Here is a 15,008-nt window from a genome sequence, read left to right as displayed (position 1 = left end):
AGCTCAAGAAGAGAGAGAAAAATCCTGAAGTAACCCTCATCTTCTCACTAGTGGGTGGCTACTGGCATAATAAAGGAGGACTAAACACGATGCCAGAAACCTCCAAGCCAGGTCCAATAGAATGGCAGAGAGTAGGACAGGAGTTAGGTATCATTCTGCCTGTCAAGAACATCAGTTTATATTCCCAAGCAGAATATCTGGATCTCATTTTTAAATTATTTCCTGTATCTAATGGTGTGTGTGCACATACGCAACCATCCCTACCAGAGTGAAATTCCAGTACCCTCAACTATTATAAGGGTTCCCTTTTTAGTTCATGATCATGTTCTTAATGCTTTAAGTGAAGTCCCCATCACCACTAAGAGCTAATTCTTCTGCCAAGCCTATTTGGAATTTTATGAAACAAGCAAAACACATCCTAAGATCCATCTAGTAAGTTTCAAAGAGACATTAAAACTACAAAAGTCAGTACAGTCTTTAATACAATAGAAAATGTTCAGTAATTTAAGCTCAGCAGCTGTTATTCATTACTGTATAGTCATACTTGGAAAAACGATGTAAAGATTTTTAAAAGTTCAGAAATTCAGTTCTTTTAGAGCAGCTTTGTACAGAACAAATTTAATCTTGGAAGCACCATGAAGTGACACTATATATCATCAAGCAAGCAAGCAAAAACAAAAAAAACAAAAAAAAAACAACTAAAAACATCATGAAACTTTACCATATAAACTACACCATGAATATCTCTAAGGTAGATTTACACTGCAGGCAGGAGCACAGCACATTAAGTAGTACTCAAACTGACTTGGGTATTGTTTGTCACTAAGCTCTGCATGCACTGTAGACATACCCTACATGTCTGAATCCATCACATTATGAACTAACCGAGCTTTGCATTACAATATTTAGGCCCTCATTCTACATCACTGAAGTTAACAGTTAACAAGTCATTTTCCATCAACTTCAGGAAGTGCAGCATCAGGCTGGTAAGCACAAACATAAGACTAACAAAACATTTTTTTCTAACACGAAGTTGTTAAGTTCAAACATAAGTTTTGAGAGCGTTCAGATTGCTTACAAATGCTTAAAAAGACTGGTTCAGAATCTTTCTTATATATACACACACAAGTCCATCTGTCACAGACAGGCAATGTAACTCAGAATCGTGAGCTTGCTCTCGTTTTTGGTAGTGTCCTGCACACTTCTGATAATTAAAAAATAAAAATAAAAAAATAGTTGCCACAATGGATTTCTGACCGCTCCAACTTGCACATGGATATGATCTCTTCTTGCTGAGTCTGGTATGTGAAGTTTCACAGCTGCTTCTCAAAGGCAAATACCAAGTAAATACCTAGAAAAGAAAATTGAGCATTTCAAGTTTTAGCCTTCTTCCCCAGCTCATGTAAGCGCTCAAAATTTAAGCTGGTTTACATTCTGCCCAAACAAGCTATTAACACACTGCTGATACCATAAGAACTGCCATGGTTTCCCAACAGGTATCTCTCGCATTCAATTCCAGCATGGTTTTAGGCATATTTTCAAGATAGCGCTTCAAGTGTGCACAGAAGCAAATATTTTAAGTACTGCTGATATTGTTGATGCAACAGCAACTTCAGTTAATGATACTACTGAAATGCGAGTGCTGCTTAAATCACTCAACCATTTTACACATAATTAACATTCCCTGGTGCATAAGACATCACATACAACTAAGTTTAAAGACTTCTTTATACAGGCAGTAATGACAATTAGGGGTCAAATGATCAACCTTACTTTCAATTAAAAGTAGTACAAAATACAATTTTCCTCTTGAAAACATTTCTTTATCCATGATATTTTAAAAATGCCAGATGGTATTTTCTCAACTGCAGAACAGTATAATTTCAGAAATGGACAAGTCCACAGCAGCAAATTGGAAAATACTTACTTGGCATTTAATCAATGCCCGCTATTTCAGAAGTACTTATGCTTCATACCAGACAGACATGGTAAAGCACTACAAGTTCAAAAATAAATGGATTTCCACTTAAACTCAGAATCTGTTTTAGCAGATTCCTTGGTACACTGCAAATCTTTCAAGCCAAGCCTATTTTATATTCCTCAGCAAAAATGCCAACAAAAATAATGAACAAGCTGTGTTTACATTCTGAAATAGAGTTTTTGATGATTCTAAATTTCTCTGAGGAATAAATAAGCTAGAACTCTAGAGACAGTCATCACTGAACTTCTGGATGCATAAAAAGTCTCTCTCAATTAGATATGTAGACTACATAATACTTTAACACTGCTTCAATTAATGCTTACCTTAAGAATCACACCACTAATAATTTTAAATGTAAACACCTTAAGATTTTTTCCACTCATTAATTGATTTGCTTTTTTTTTTTTTTTTAAATTTAAATCACAAACACATCAAATATAATGGCCTGCAAAAATGCAATTATTGGTTGGCTACAGTTACACATCAGTTAATAACAGTCTCCCTAGAGACAATTTTTACCCTTAGAAATTTCTATTATATGTAAATATTTAATATTTTTCAATATTGAAAAAAAAACCAAAAAAACATAGCAAATGTTTTCCTTGAATCATCCTTACATAACTCAAAGCATATTTAATAACAATGGATGCTTTTCTGTGTGAGACACTGATTTCTCCCTTTATAAAACATCCAAACCCCTCTTCGCTATCCATGCTTTAACTGCTGCTTTCTGAAACATATTAACCACTGTAGGCAAAAAGTAAAGATCAAGTCAGCCTTCCCAAACCAGAGCTGTTTTTGTTTTTTGTTTTTAAATGAATGCATGTTCCAAATGTTTTCCAATTTGTATTCCAGTTGTCTGGTAATGGTATAACACACATGTACACGTAAGTGTCATATTTGAAGAATTATTTTGCTGGTATTAGAAGATTTACACTAGCATCCTCTTATCATACACTTAAGAAAAGCTTCCCAAAGTGTTTTTGCCCCAAAAGTCTGCATGCTAGAAGCTACATACATAAAGCAAAATTTCAACCTATTTTATGCATTCCCCCCAGACAATTTCTTGAGATGACTTGGACAATCTAATTTATACGTAGGCATTTAAATAACACAACAAAATCTTGTTACACTTAAAATACATATTTTCTTCCATAGTTGACAGACTATTTTATATGCTTTCCACAGCAGTCACTCAGTTAACACCAAGTTCTCAAAACAATACTTACTTGTTGCTTCCCATTCAGATTTACTCAGTGTTCCCTGGAAGAGGATACAAAAACCAGTTCAAACAAAAAGAAAAAAAAAAAAAAAAAAGAGAAAACAATTAAAAACCTATTTAACTCAGGGTAATCAATCTTTCACAGACCAACTTCTAACCACTCACATTAGATGGCTTTTCAGGCACTAGATGAGCATTACAGTAGATCACAGATACATACAACTCCACTAACTAGGATGATGGGGAACTGGGATAGCCCTGATAATGGAAAACACTTATGTTACACAGGTATAGCAGAAAAGGACACCAGGCTGTTGGGCTCAGTACCTCTACAATGCAGGAACACACTAGGTCTCACACTGCAAAATCAGCGTGATCCAACTGCTCATCGGTTGAAGTTGCCCAGCACTCATACAGAAGCCAAGGAGAGGCTCTATGCCAAAGGACTGCCACATTCCCCAGGAATATTGCCAGCCTCCACCTCCTTCCACACCACAAAAGTACTATTTGCAGACCAACTCCCAAGCCAGTTCATGTATTATATACAAAAAAAAAAAAACCTGCCTGGCAGCACTATAAAGTCCACCTCTCATTCTGTCTCAGATGAAAGTATGGCAGAAGTGGAAACAAGTGAAAAAAACTGCTACCAGCTTGCCTTCTTTTGGGGCTTTATTTAATCAATACACTACCTACCAAACCAATGCTGATCAAACAACTCATCTTTTAAAAATCATTATAAAAAAGACTTGTTTAGGTAACATAGCACTTACACTCTTTCTTCTCACACTTATTCCCAGTCAACAGCTACTGGCCAACTGAATATCCAGCAATAGAGATCTTTGGTCTGACTCAGCCATCCTCATGCTCTTAAGCTTTGTTTCTTAAAAGAGGCAACTTTCTTTTTGTAATTTTTGGATTTCAAATGGTGAGAGCAGGTTTCTTCTCCCACTCGATGCGGGATACATATACTATATATATACATATAGTAAAAGAAGTACATATTCAGAACATGAGTAGAAGATTCACACCGATTTCATTGCAGTTGAAATGAAGAAGGTACCAAACATCTACAAGATTACAGCCTCAATTCAGACACCAGATGAGAGAATATTTACCAATGGCAACTTTGCCTTGCCATCTTTGATAAACTCTTTTGCATGCTCATAATCATCAGGTTTATCAGAGGCAAGCCTGGAATCACCAAATGCAGAATATGGCTGCAGAAAACAGGAAAACAAGAAAAAAATATTAATTTTGTATAAGATACAATATTCATATCAGGCAATGGTTTACAACAACACATCCCAAAATGGAGGTCATTAATTATTAAAATGTCTTACATTTACATCCTTCCATTAGAGCACCTATCTGATCAGGCCCAACACTTACCTGTTATCCCAGAAAATCTAATACTCAGAATTTATAAATTAACTTTTATCCGCTGCACGTCTGAAAAAGGGCAGACAGAATAAGCAATAAAAGTTATGCTTCACACATAACTCATGAACACAAACTAGATAAACATTCCTTCAGAACAGCAACCGATAGAGTTGAGAGTCTTGATTAGACAACTCAGCTGAAGTAGAACTACTGAAAACAAAGACTGTAAGACTTCAAGAAGAATGCCTAAAGTGCCTGAATAACAAATGGGAGCTATAACCAGAATTATACACCTGTTTCTGCAGAACTAGGATATACTTATTAGGGATACCTGTTACTGCAAAACAGCCTATACTTAACATTGTTGTCTTTAGTTGGACATAGCCACTAACTGAAGACAGCTCTACTTTAATAAGAAAAATGCTGACATATAAGATGGTCCGTCGCCACGTTACTGGCAGTATGAACACTTTCTGCTTTAGAGTCAACGAAGGTAGTGAAGTCTGCTTACAGCCCACATGACTAAGCTTAATATGTCACCACATACTCAACTAGATAGCTTCATGCTGAAAAATTTTGCCTTTTGATGCGAAGAGGGAAGCACAGGGAACAGTGACTGAAGCAAAGCCCTCAGAGATGACATTAAAAAGCTCCTCACAAGCTGCTACCAAGTATAACAATTTGAGGATAAAAAGCAAGACCACTGGACAAAAATATGAACTCAGTTACAGTTAAGTTTCTTTTATTTTCTCTCTATAAACACAGTCTTCCTTTTCTTCCTACAAAGAATAGTTTCTGTTTTTCAATCAGTATTTCTTGCATTAAGGCTTAATTTTCAGCTTCACAATTGAAGATTTGGATTACAGTTTCTACAGCGTGATAACAGGCATGAATGTTGTGTTTTTGCGCAAAATTACAGAAACCAACATACTTGGTCAAGTAACACCAGTAAACATGCACTTCTACTAGTTAATAAAAATGTAAACTTGCTTCAAAACTGAAATTTTATCTACAAAACTGCACTCTACCAGGTGCAGACACAAAGGTCTGAGAAGGCAGGAGCACTGGAGGCACATTCCCCTGCAGCCCACAGAGAAGACCAAGATGAAGCAGGCTCTTCCCTGGCAGACCACAGAACTAAATCATCCTTGTTGCAGGCATAGCAGCAGGTATCCAAGCTGCAGATGGTGGAGGACTCCACACCACAAAAGGTGGATAATCCATGAAGGAAGCTAGGAAGCTTCAGCTCATGTAGGAGAGGTGCCTGTGCTGGAGAAATTAGGTTTCAAAGTGCTCCTGAAGCATTTCAACCCATCAAATGGACCTATGCTGGAACGGTTCTTTAAAACTGCAGCCTATAAGGACCCACAGTGGAGCAAGGGAAAACAGCAAGGAGGAAGGAGCAGCAGAAAGGAGCTGTTATGCAATGACCACAGTCCTCATCCCCCAGAGCCACTCTGTCAAGTGAAGCAGGTAAAGGAGTCATGAACGAAGCAGTGAAGTTGAGCCAGAGAAGAAAGGGTCAATGGGGTGTGTCTTCATTTCCCACCATACTTTTTCTTTTGTTCTTTTTTAATTTTCAGTAAATTAATCTTCCCTAAGTTGAGTCTGGATTGCAAATGATGACAATTGGTAAGCAGTCTTTCAGGCAAAAAGGTTCAGGATTTGAGTCTTTATCTCAAACCATGAACTTTTTTGTCTGTTTTCTTGTTTGTTTGTTTGTTGTTTGTTTGGTTGTTGTTTTTTTAAATTCCCTGTCATGGTCCTGTTAAGAAGGGAAGTGAGAAATCAGCTGGGTGGGCGTCTATCAGCCAACGAAGATTAACTCACCATAATTACCCTGTTGAGCCACAGGAGTTCAGTACTTTTCAATACTTAAGGTGCTCCTAACTTAATTGCTTAATGTCCACAACAGGCATTTCAGTTATTTCACATATAATTAACTAGATATAAAATACTATTTGAAAGAAAGATGTTAACTCCACATTTACCTCCAAGGCCTGCATTCTTCTTAGCAGCATCTTATGTTCCTCGTTCTTGATTTTTTCTTCATAAAATTCCCGAAATGTCATTTTGTAAACTAGCTTCATACCATGCTTCTTTGCCATTCTGTCAAAATAATTGTAGTATAGTAATAAAGTTATTGTAGCCTCATTCTCAAAAGAACCATTTTAAGTCACAGTGACATCTCATGGTATTCACTGGGATTACAGTCTTCCTAGAATTCTTCTAGTAAACTCATTTGGATGAAAATAACTGCATTATCATCATGAAGTGTACCTTCTTTTTTTAATTAAACACAAAAATCTGGACAGAAGTCATCATAAACATTTCAACAGAAAAAACATCTCCAGGACTCATATCAGTAATCAACATCTGCCACAGCTATTATGCATGTATTAAGGAATTCTCTTTCTACTACATTTAATGCCTTACATCTCGATTATATGTTTACAGTGTTGTTATACAACACTGAAGCTACAGGCACCAGCAACTAATGCTATTACTCTTCATAGAGAACTGCAAACAAAGTGTGTGAAAATATACAGATTTGAAGAGAAAGCTCAACATTGCTTTACATTCATATTGAGCTTGAATGGCAGAGGAAAAAAAAAACAATACGGAAACATTTGTCAGCATCTCAAAAGACAACAGTTTGGGAAAGGTCAATCTGAACTCATGCAGTGGTAACAGCAAAATGGTGCTCACAGAAAAAGACTTAGAAGAAAGACAAAATCTATGAACGCTCCAACAAAGGGTGGAAAAGACAAGCAAGATCAACCAGGTACAGAAATTCCTATATAAGACACAGGATATTTCTAAGGATGCACCAATGACCAGAGCACCTTCAGTTGAGCAATGGACAGATATTAGATTACTGTCTTGGACAGAAATCCAAGAAAACTCTTTATTTAGAGTGACAACAAAAAACAAAGAACTGGAAAACATAAGAAAGACAAAATAAGATCCTCTGCAGTGATTTGCAGAAATACACAAGCTATATAAATGCTTATGTTGTTTTGCTGCTCTCATTATATCATGAATTCAAAATTCAACTTACTCCTCCAGTAATGGAAAATAAACCAAGAACTCGGGGACATCAACAACTTCCTCTAAGTGGAAATCGTATTTGCAGCCAAACAAAGGATATTCTCCCTTCTTCTCAAATTTTACACTGTATACATCATTCCCAAATGAATTTGTTTCTGAAGCTTCAAGTCGCTTTCTATAAAACAAGATAAAAATGTTTTTAATTTTATGGAGAAAACAATGCACAAGAGATCTCTAAATGTTTTTTCCCCAGTATCACCTTGTTCAGTTTCCTGTACTTTCCCACATCCCAAATCCAATAAAGCAATGAAAATGAAAAGAAATGAAGAGATGTGCTATATTCTAAAAGAATATTATTCCTCTACAGTATACCAGAAACATACAGATCTAGAAAAATCTTTAGCTCAGGCACATCTACAGGCTCAAAGCATGTTTATTGGTGTTACTATACTAAAACCTGACAGCTGCTGTCCAGGCTGTAACTATTTTGCCATTATTTAAGTCACTACCAAAGGTTTGCGTATGAAGATCCACTCTGGCTCCAGAAAAGCCATGGGTACCAGAGACAAGAATCAGTACAAGTATACCTGTTTTAGTTAACCAGAGAGATTTTCCTGACTAGAATCCAAAACTGTTGCAAAAAGTTCAGTTTTGTTTACACAAGTGTATCAGAGCAATGTAAGAACAACTATGACTTGACAATACTTCACAGACTTTTAGAAGATTAATAGGCTAAAAAAGCACTTACACAAGCTCAAAGCTATTTGGAGTCGTGCCTATGAAATAACCTCCAGGAGAGAGGTTCCCACAGGCATTTTTAAGCATCATGTCAGCCTGCTCATATGTCTCAAATGAGTAATGATAAACAAACTGACAGCTGCAAATGTCAAAGCGTGTGTCTGGATCGCTGTATTTGGGAGACAGAAGATCCTGAAATTAAAAAGAAGAAAGAAGGAAAAAAGCACTTGTGACAAAAGCTACACAAACAAGCATGATTCATTTAAGTCTTGTAGCAAAATATACTACTCCCATAATTCTTTCAAGTCACTTAATATCTACTCCTTCACAAGTTCAATCAGAACAAGACAAAAAAGGTAAGAGAAAGAAATAAACTCACTGATAACACAGAAAAAACTTGTTATCATGATAAAAGAATGATGTCCTAAAATTCTTCTCTTGTCATCAAGTAACTACATCACTACATCTTAAAAACCACAGTTCCCTAGAAATTTCCAGAGATAATTTACTGCTTAAGGTTTCATAACCATTCACAGTTTGGACAGAAACAATCATCATAATAAAACATGCTTTCAGTTTTCTACATTTCTGTAATGACGACATTCATTTTGCTAGGAAGATACCCATTACACATATTAATGCAGGAGTTCTATTAAATAAAGCAATTTTCATGCCAACCAAGTTGCATTTGTTTGTATTTTTGAATATGTACATACATATATAATTCCATACCCCTCTTTAATCTAAGTAACCAGTAACTCTGGAGAACATGAAGCTCTTGAAACAGGTACAGTTTGGCCATGTATTCCAGCAGTTTTCCAGCTTCTCTTTTCAGGCTACAGTACTAGCAGCAATTACAAATAACACAGCAGCAAGAAAATTCTCTCCAGGGCCCACGACATGCTAATATTTCATAGCTAGCTCAGTTTCTCTTCCCTCTCAGACTTCTCATTCACTTCCTCATTTAGGGAAGGTAAATATTATAGTAATTAAAATGCTACTAGAAAAAAATACTGCATTATGCAAAATGAACTGTACAAGTCAAATTACAAAGCACCCCTTATTCACTCCAGCCTGAAAACACTTCCACCAAGATAGTTTTCACCACCCCATGCTGAACCCCAGAAATTCCAGCAACAAATACTCATTCCCTTCCCTCATCAAATGAAAGAAACTAAAAGCAACAGGTTTATTACCTGAAAAAGACAATCAAGCTTCATTAAAGTTGCACTTCACAGCAAATACATTTAACATAGTTTTATGCAACATTGTAATAATCTGTATGGTTGATTCTCCCAATAGCACAACAATCTGATTTAAAAAATACAAAACAACAGCCGGGTACTACAGAGCTACCATCACTTCCTGCGTTTGCTGAACAAAAGAATGTTAAATCCCAGAAGTATTATAATCCATATCTCTACCTTGGTACTATCTGCTTGTATAAATTCTGCATCAAAAATACGTTCATTATAGCGACATCGGGCTTTCATGTCTTCGTATCGCTGCTTGCACTGCTGCACAGAAATATCAGCAATATCTATAGAGAGAGATTTTTAGAAATAAACAAACAGAAGTGTAAACCTCGCCCCAGACAAGAAAACTAGAATGATTACTGGAACACTGCAGAGTCATAAAGCCACAAGTTAAAGCTGATCTCCAGTTATACTCTGACGTGAAGTTTTATGCCCAGCTTGTAGAGAAAATCTCATTTGCAGGTAGCATCCGAGATTACAACTTCTGTTCATTTTCAGTCTCCAACACTGACAGAGGTTGTAGCCATTAGATTTTAGAAGGGGACAAACTCTTTAGCGGGGTTTGCAGTGATAGAACAAGGGGAAATGGCTCCAAGCTTACAGAGGATAGATTTAGGTTAGATATAAGGAAGACGTCTTGCAGCGAGAGTGGTGAGGCAATGGAACACCCAGAGAGGTGGAGGATGCCCTGTCCTTGGAGACTTGTAAGGTGAGGCTGGATCAGGTCCTGGGCAACCTGATGTAACTGTGGTGTTTCTGTTCACTGCAGGGCACTTGGACTAGATGACCTTAGAGATCTCTTTCAACTCTAAGGATTCTATGATTTTAGAAAGTTCCCATCCTCGTGAGCCCAAAGGATGCTTTCAAAACGTCACGTGATGGATATACTAAGTGCTGCAATCATTAACTGTCTACTTTGGATTAGCTAAATCAGTAAAGCTTCAAGGCATTTTTCAGTCAGTACTGAAAACTCTTTATTTTTTTACAAATACAAAAGATGTTGAAATTTGAGTATATATCACAAATAAATACATTCAGAGATTTTTTTTGTTTTTAAGGCTATTTCCTGCACAGGCAGAGTTTCACTGAATGATGACACTTGGAGAAATTTTAAAACCAGCAATGCACAATTGATAATTTACTTACTTTATATTTATTTACTTTATATTTAATTTATTTAATTCATATTTATTTATATATAAGGTCTCTGTAAGCAAATTCATTGACTATATTTGAAGGCTGCCAACTGAAAAAGAAAGGCAACAAAGACCTATAAAGTGCAGAATACCCGGAATAATTCTCAATAAAGGAACTATATGAAATCTTGGTACGTATTAAATTTGAAACTAAGCAATGTCTCCTCTGACTGATGATACCTAGAATGCTTTTCTAGAGAAGGGAAGATGATATCATCTTTCTGCTCTTAAAGAGTGGTCAGAGTGGTCAAGCACTGCAATGGGCTGCCCAGGGAGATGGTGGAGTCACTGACCCTGGAGGTGTTCAAGGAATGTTTGGGCGTTGTTTTGAGGGACACGGTTTAGTGAGAGCTATTGGTGATAGGTGATGGTTGGACTGGATGATCTTGTAGGTTTTTTCCAACCTTAACAATGTGCTTCTTTACCAATACTAGTTTTTATTTGAGAGTTGAACTGGAATTTCATAATTGTAAGAATGATAAATATTCTGTGTATGCTGGCAAACAAATAAATGTCTTCAAGTTAATATACAAAAGAAATCTTTTTGACAAAAGATGTATGCACTCTAGGGCACATCATAAAAAAGGAAACACTACATGACCAGAGACGTGCTTATTTTTCCCATAACATCAGTTAACTTAACCCCAGAAAGTTACTGTGCCTTCTTACCTGTACAGACAAGTTTTTTAATTCTGCCTTTCCTCCATTTCAGTAAGTCTCCACCTTTGCCACATCCCAGATCCAAAACAGTAATATCACTCTTTTTCTGTCGTACGCGGTCTATAAATTCCCCTAGGAAAATAAAAGACAGAATGCTCATAGAGGTCTCTGGCACTTATTTCTATTGTACAGAGATCATTAGAGGACCAAAGGGGTTCAAGGATTTTGAACCATTTAAGAACTTTCTTTGTTGTTAAGTGTTCTTAACGCTGCAGACAGTGTTAAGCTCCTTGTACTAGAAACTACTAACGATGAAAGTAACAACCACAAATTGTTAGGACAAAGAACAAGATAAATATTTTCTGTACATTCTGTACATTGCCTGTAATGTGACCGGAGCACTGAACTACTTGGTAAACAAAAGCAAAACTGCACATCTCTAAACAACTGTTCCATGCATGAGGAGAGAACAGAGTTCCCTTTCTTTACCACTATGGTGAAGGCAGATGTTATTTTTAAGTGTGTGAAAGCTAAAAGATTTAAAGCCAACTAAACACATCAGCCACAACCTTTTCTTGCAGTCACATTATAAACTTGCATAATGTTCCCCACTTGGTCTTTCCCAGGCCTTGCAATAACACTAGCCATTTGTTCGCTGTCTTTTTACTCAACACATACTCAACATTTCATTCTCTTATCTATCTCTACTCTGTCTAGAGTCAATCTGTGCTAATGCTGGTGTTAGGAAAACATATTGACACATTAGCAACTTCACAGCAAGAGATGCAAACTATGTTTTGAGACTACAGCTGTAATGCCAAACTAATGAGATTAGGCTGTGACTGAAAGGCTTGAACACATTTCAAGAACAGCTTTACATGAATCAAAATACTGCTTTTAACTGCTCTGATAAAACAGAAGAAAAAATAACATGCTAAGACAAATGGTGACAACAACTCTTAGCATAGCTCCTTCCCCATGAATTTTCTCTGCTAATAAATCTTTCCCCTGTTGGAAGATGTGAAGTTTTAATTCCAGAGTGAAGAAACCAATCTGTGGACAACAGATATTGCTTTATGTAAAAAGCAGCTGCTTCTTTAAGAATCAAATTATCTAGCTTTTCATCTTTTTAAAGTGCTGACTTTGGTATCACAAAAAAATATTTATTTTGTGTGTTCAAGACCTAAGGACAGTCTGTTCTGAGAGTACAGTTTAGCAATTGATTGAGATAGATTCAAATATAGCAATAAAAGCTCAACAAGAACAGATTATTTATGATCCAAAACTGTCCCTTTCTCTTTTAAAATAGTATGAAAAATAATAGCATGAAAAATAAAACATTTCATTAAAGTCTAAGCAATTAGGTGAGAAAACTTACCAATGAGGACACTCTTTGTCCAGTTATTAAAGTTTCGGAGGTAGAATATGCGACTCTGGCTGCGTTTTTCCAACCCGACTTCTTGAAGCTCATTATAATGTGCAGCTACAGCTTGCCCATGGCCTGCCTCACTCTATAGAGAGAAAGAGCAGTATGAAAGAGAATAATGACTTGATGAAGAGTATCCCATTCAGTATTTATCTAGCTATAGAAATAACTCTGGTTCAGCCTTACCATAACAAGCTGAAAATAAAAGCCCCACATGATATTGAAAAGCATTCTATAACTACATATTATAGCTCCAAACATCTCATCACCTTAAAAACAATCTTCAGTTGTATACACAACATGTGAAAAAAACAAATTATAAATGCAATAACAGAACACTGAGAACCAACAGAAATTCTGTGAAGCACAAAAGCATCTAATTGGACAAACAAATTGAAGAATTCTCCATCAAAACTCACAAACATGCCACAGAATTCTAGCCACTATGAGTTTACATTCCAACGGAAAGCCGTACCAACAGTAATCCACAACAAAAGTCAACACCCTGATACCTTATCAATGACATACCAATCGCTTAAGGGAAAAGAAGGTTTCACAGACTTTAATAAGCTACATTAGTTCTTCAGTGTTTTATACCACTTTCAAAAACTTAAGCATGTACAAGACATTCTTGTCTGGAACAGTATAACCTCATCATCTATTTATTACCTCACTTAGCTGACTGAGACTAACAAATATTTTGTCCTTTTCTAGTCTTTTTTTAGGAAAAGCACAGGTGGCCTGCTCAATAGCTGCTGAAGGTGACTTTGACAAACATGTGAGACACATACATATAATCCAGCAAGGCCTCTCAGCTGCTGCATCCACAAGTAGAAAACTACAGTAACATCCAGATTGTTGGCAGCTGCTTTCAGTGTAATCACTCTCTATACCCTTAGGCTACACAAAAGCAATGTATTATTTGTCCACCTAAACCTGATCCCACACGTACTTTATTAAAAAGATGAAAAGGTGCTTCTACCACAACAAAGGGTATTACTTCCCCAAACTGCTTAAGTTAAAACGCAGTAAAAACTAGAGAAACAAAGCACCAGGTTAAAAACATTTTAAAGTTGCATTTAAATATTTCCAGAGGTTAAAATTAGACCAGATGAAGAATACAGCATTATTTTCTACAAACCCGTACACAAGAAGAGAAAGTCTCATATAAAAGACCGCTTCTCTTTTTCACCCTTCAGTTAGAAAGGCAAATACTTTCTGCTGTTCCTACACAGTCTTAAACAGAAAAGAGACAAACACAAAAGAAACGAGAGAAAGCATCTTCAAACCTTCCAGTTTGTTAACAAACCATACTGAAAAGTTTTCTAAGTTTTACAATATTTTATTCAGGAAATAAAAGGACAAATTATCTTAGGGAAGAAACTCTCACGCATAGATAAGTAGAGTAACACACAGGATAAAACTCAGCATGCAAAACACACTGACTTCTACCGACCCTCTTTCTCTTCCTTAAGTCCAACATAACTTCTGCACCCACTATACTGCAACAAAGCTACCCACAAGTTCATGCCAACATTCAGTTAAACTGAACAATACTCACCGGAACTTTCTTAGGAGGTTCATCTTCAACGTCTGCTACACTCCTTTTCAGGCCACTGCCCTGATCACCACTAGCAAGTTTGCTCTCATTTTCGGTGGAGTGCGTTGTACCTGAAGTTGAGCTATTGCCTTCCAAATTAATACCTGAATCTGATTCTGAAGCATGAGATGTTCCCTCCACTTCTTCATCCAAACTCTTCTCCACTTCCTTTTCTTCAGTTTTGGTTAAGTCAGCCATTTTTGACAGGTTAAATTCCCTACCTATTGATCAAAATAAACTACGGAGAAAAAAGATCTACTGTTGGCACTGAATTTAACATACTCTCAATTACAGTAATGATCTTCCATCGATTTTCCACAGCTATCTTTCTTGCTTAACCTGCTAATTTTCACTGGGTTTGAGACCATAACCACCCTCTTCCCTCTAGAATATAACCTGCAAGCCACTTTATATTTACAAATACAAACCAACAGAATGCTTCAAAATAGCAAGCTTATCTTTTAACGTCACATAATTTCCATCAAACACAGAAATCAG

At 36.5% G+C, this 15,008-nt stretch overlaps 1 protein-coding gene across 2 annotated transcripts; it reads right to left on the bottom strand.

Annotated features, from left to right (window-relative positions):
* Positions 1 to 1,313: 1,313 nt before the first annotated feature.
* Positions 1,314 to 14,708, bottom strand: RNMT (RNA guanine-7 methyltransferase; the record flags this gene model as incomplete). 2 transcript variants are annotated; one of them, XM_079533260.1, is made up of 10 exons in its annotated part: positions 1,314 to 1,351; positions 3,211 to 3,244; positions 4,319 to 4,420; positions 6,575 to 6,692; positions 7,645 to 7,809; positions 8,383 to 8,564; positions 9,797 to 9,912; positions 11,494 to 11,616; positions 12,863 to 12,995; positions 14,472 to 14,708. In XM_079533260.1, 10 exons carry the CDS (start codon positions 14,706 to 14,708, stop codon positions 1,314 to 1,316), a joined length of 1,248 nt encoding a protein of 415 aa, XP_079389386.1. The 2 variants fall into 2 exon arrangements, with proteins under 2 accessions (XP_079389386.1, XP_079389387.1); XM_079533261.1 differs by having other exon boundaries at positions 14,475 to 14,708.
* Positions 14,709 to 15,008: the final 300 nt, after the last annotated feature.

The sequence above is a fragment of the Tetrao urogallus genome, assembly GCF_951394365.1.
Source record: "Tetrao urogallus genome assembly, chromosome: 3".
In the NCBI taxonomy this organism is placed as follows: Eukaryota; Metazoa; Chordata; class Aves; order Galliformes; family Phasianidae; genus Tetrao; species Tetrao urogallus.
Note: the sequence above shows the minus strand (reverse complement) of the source record. Positions and strands in the feature narration are given on the sequence as shown.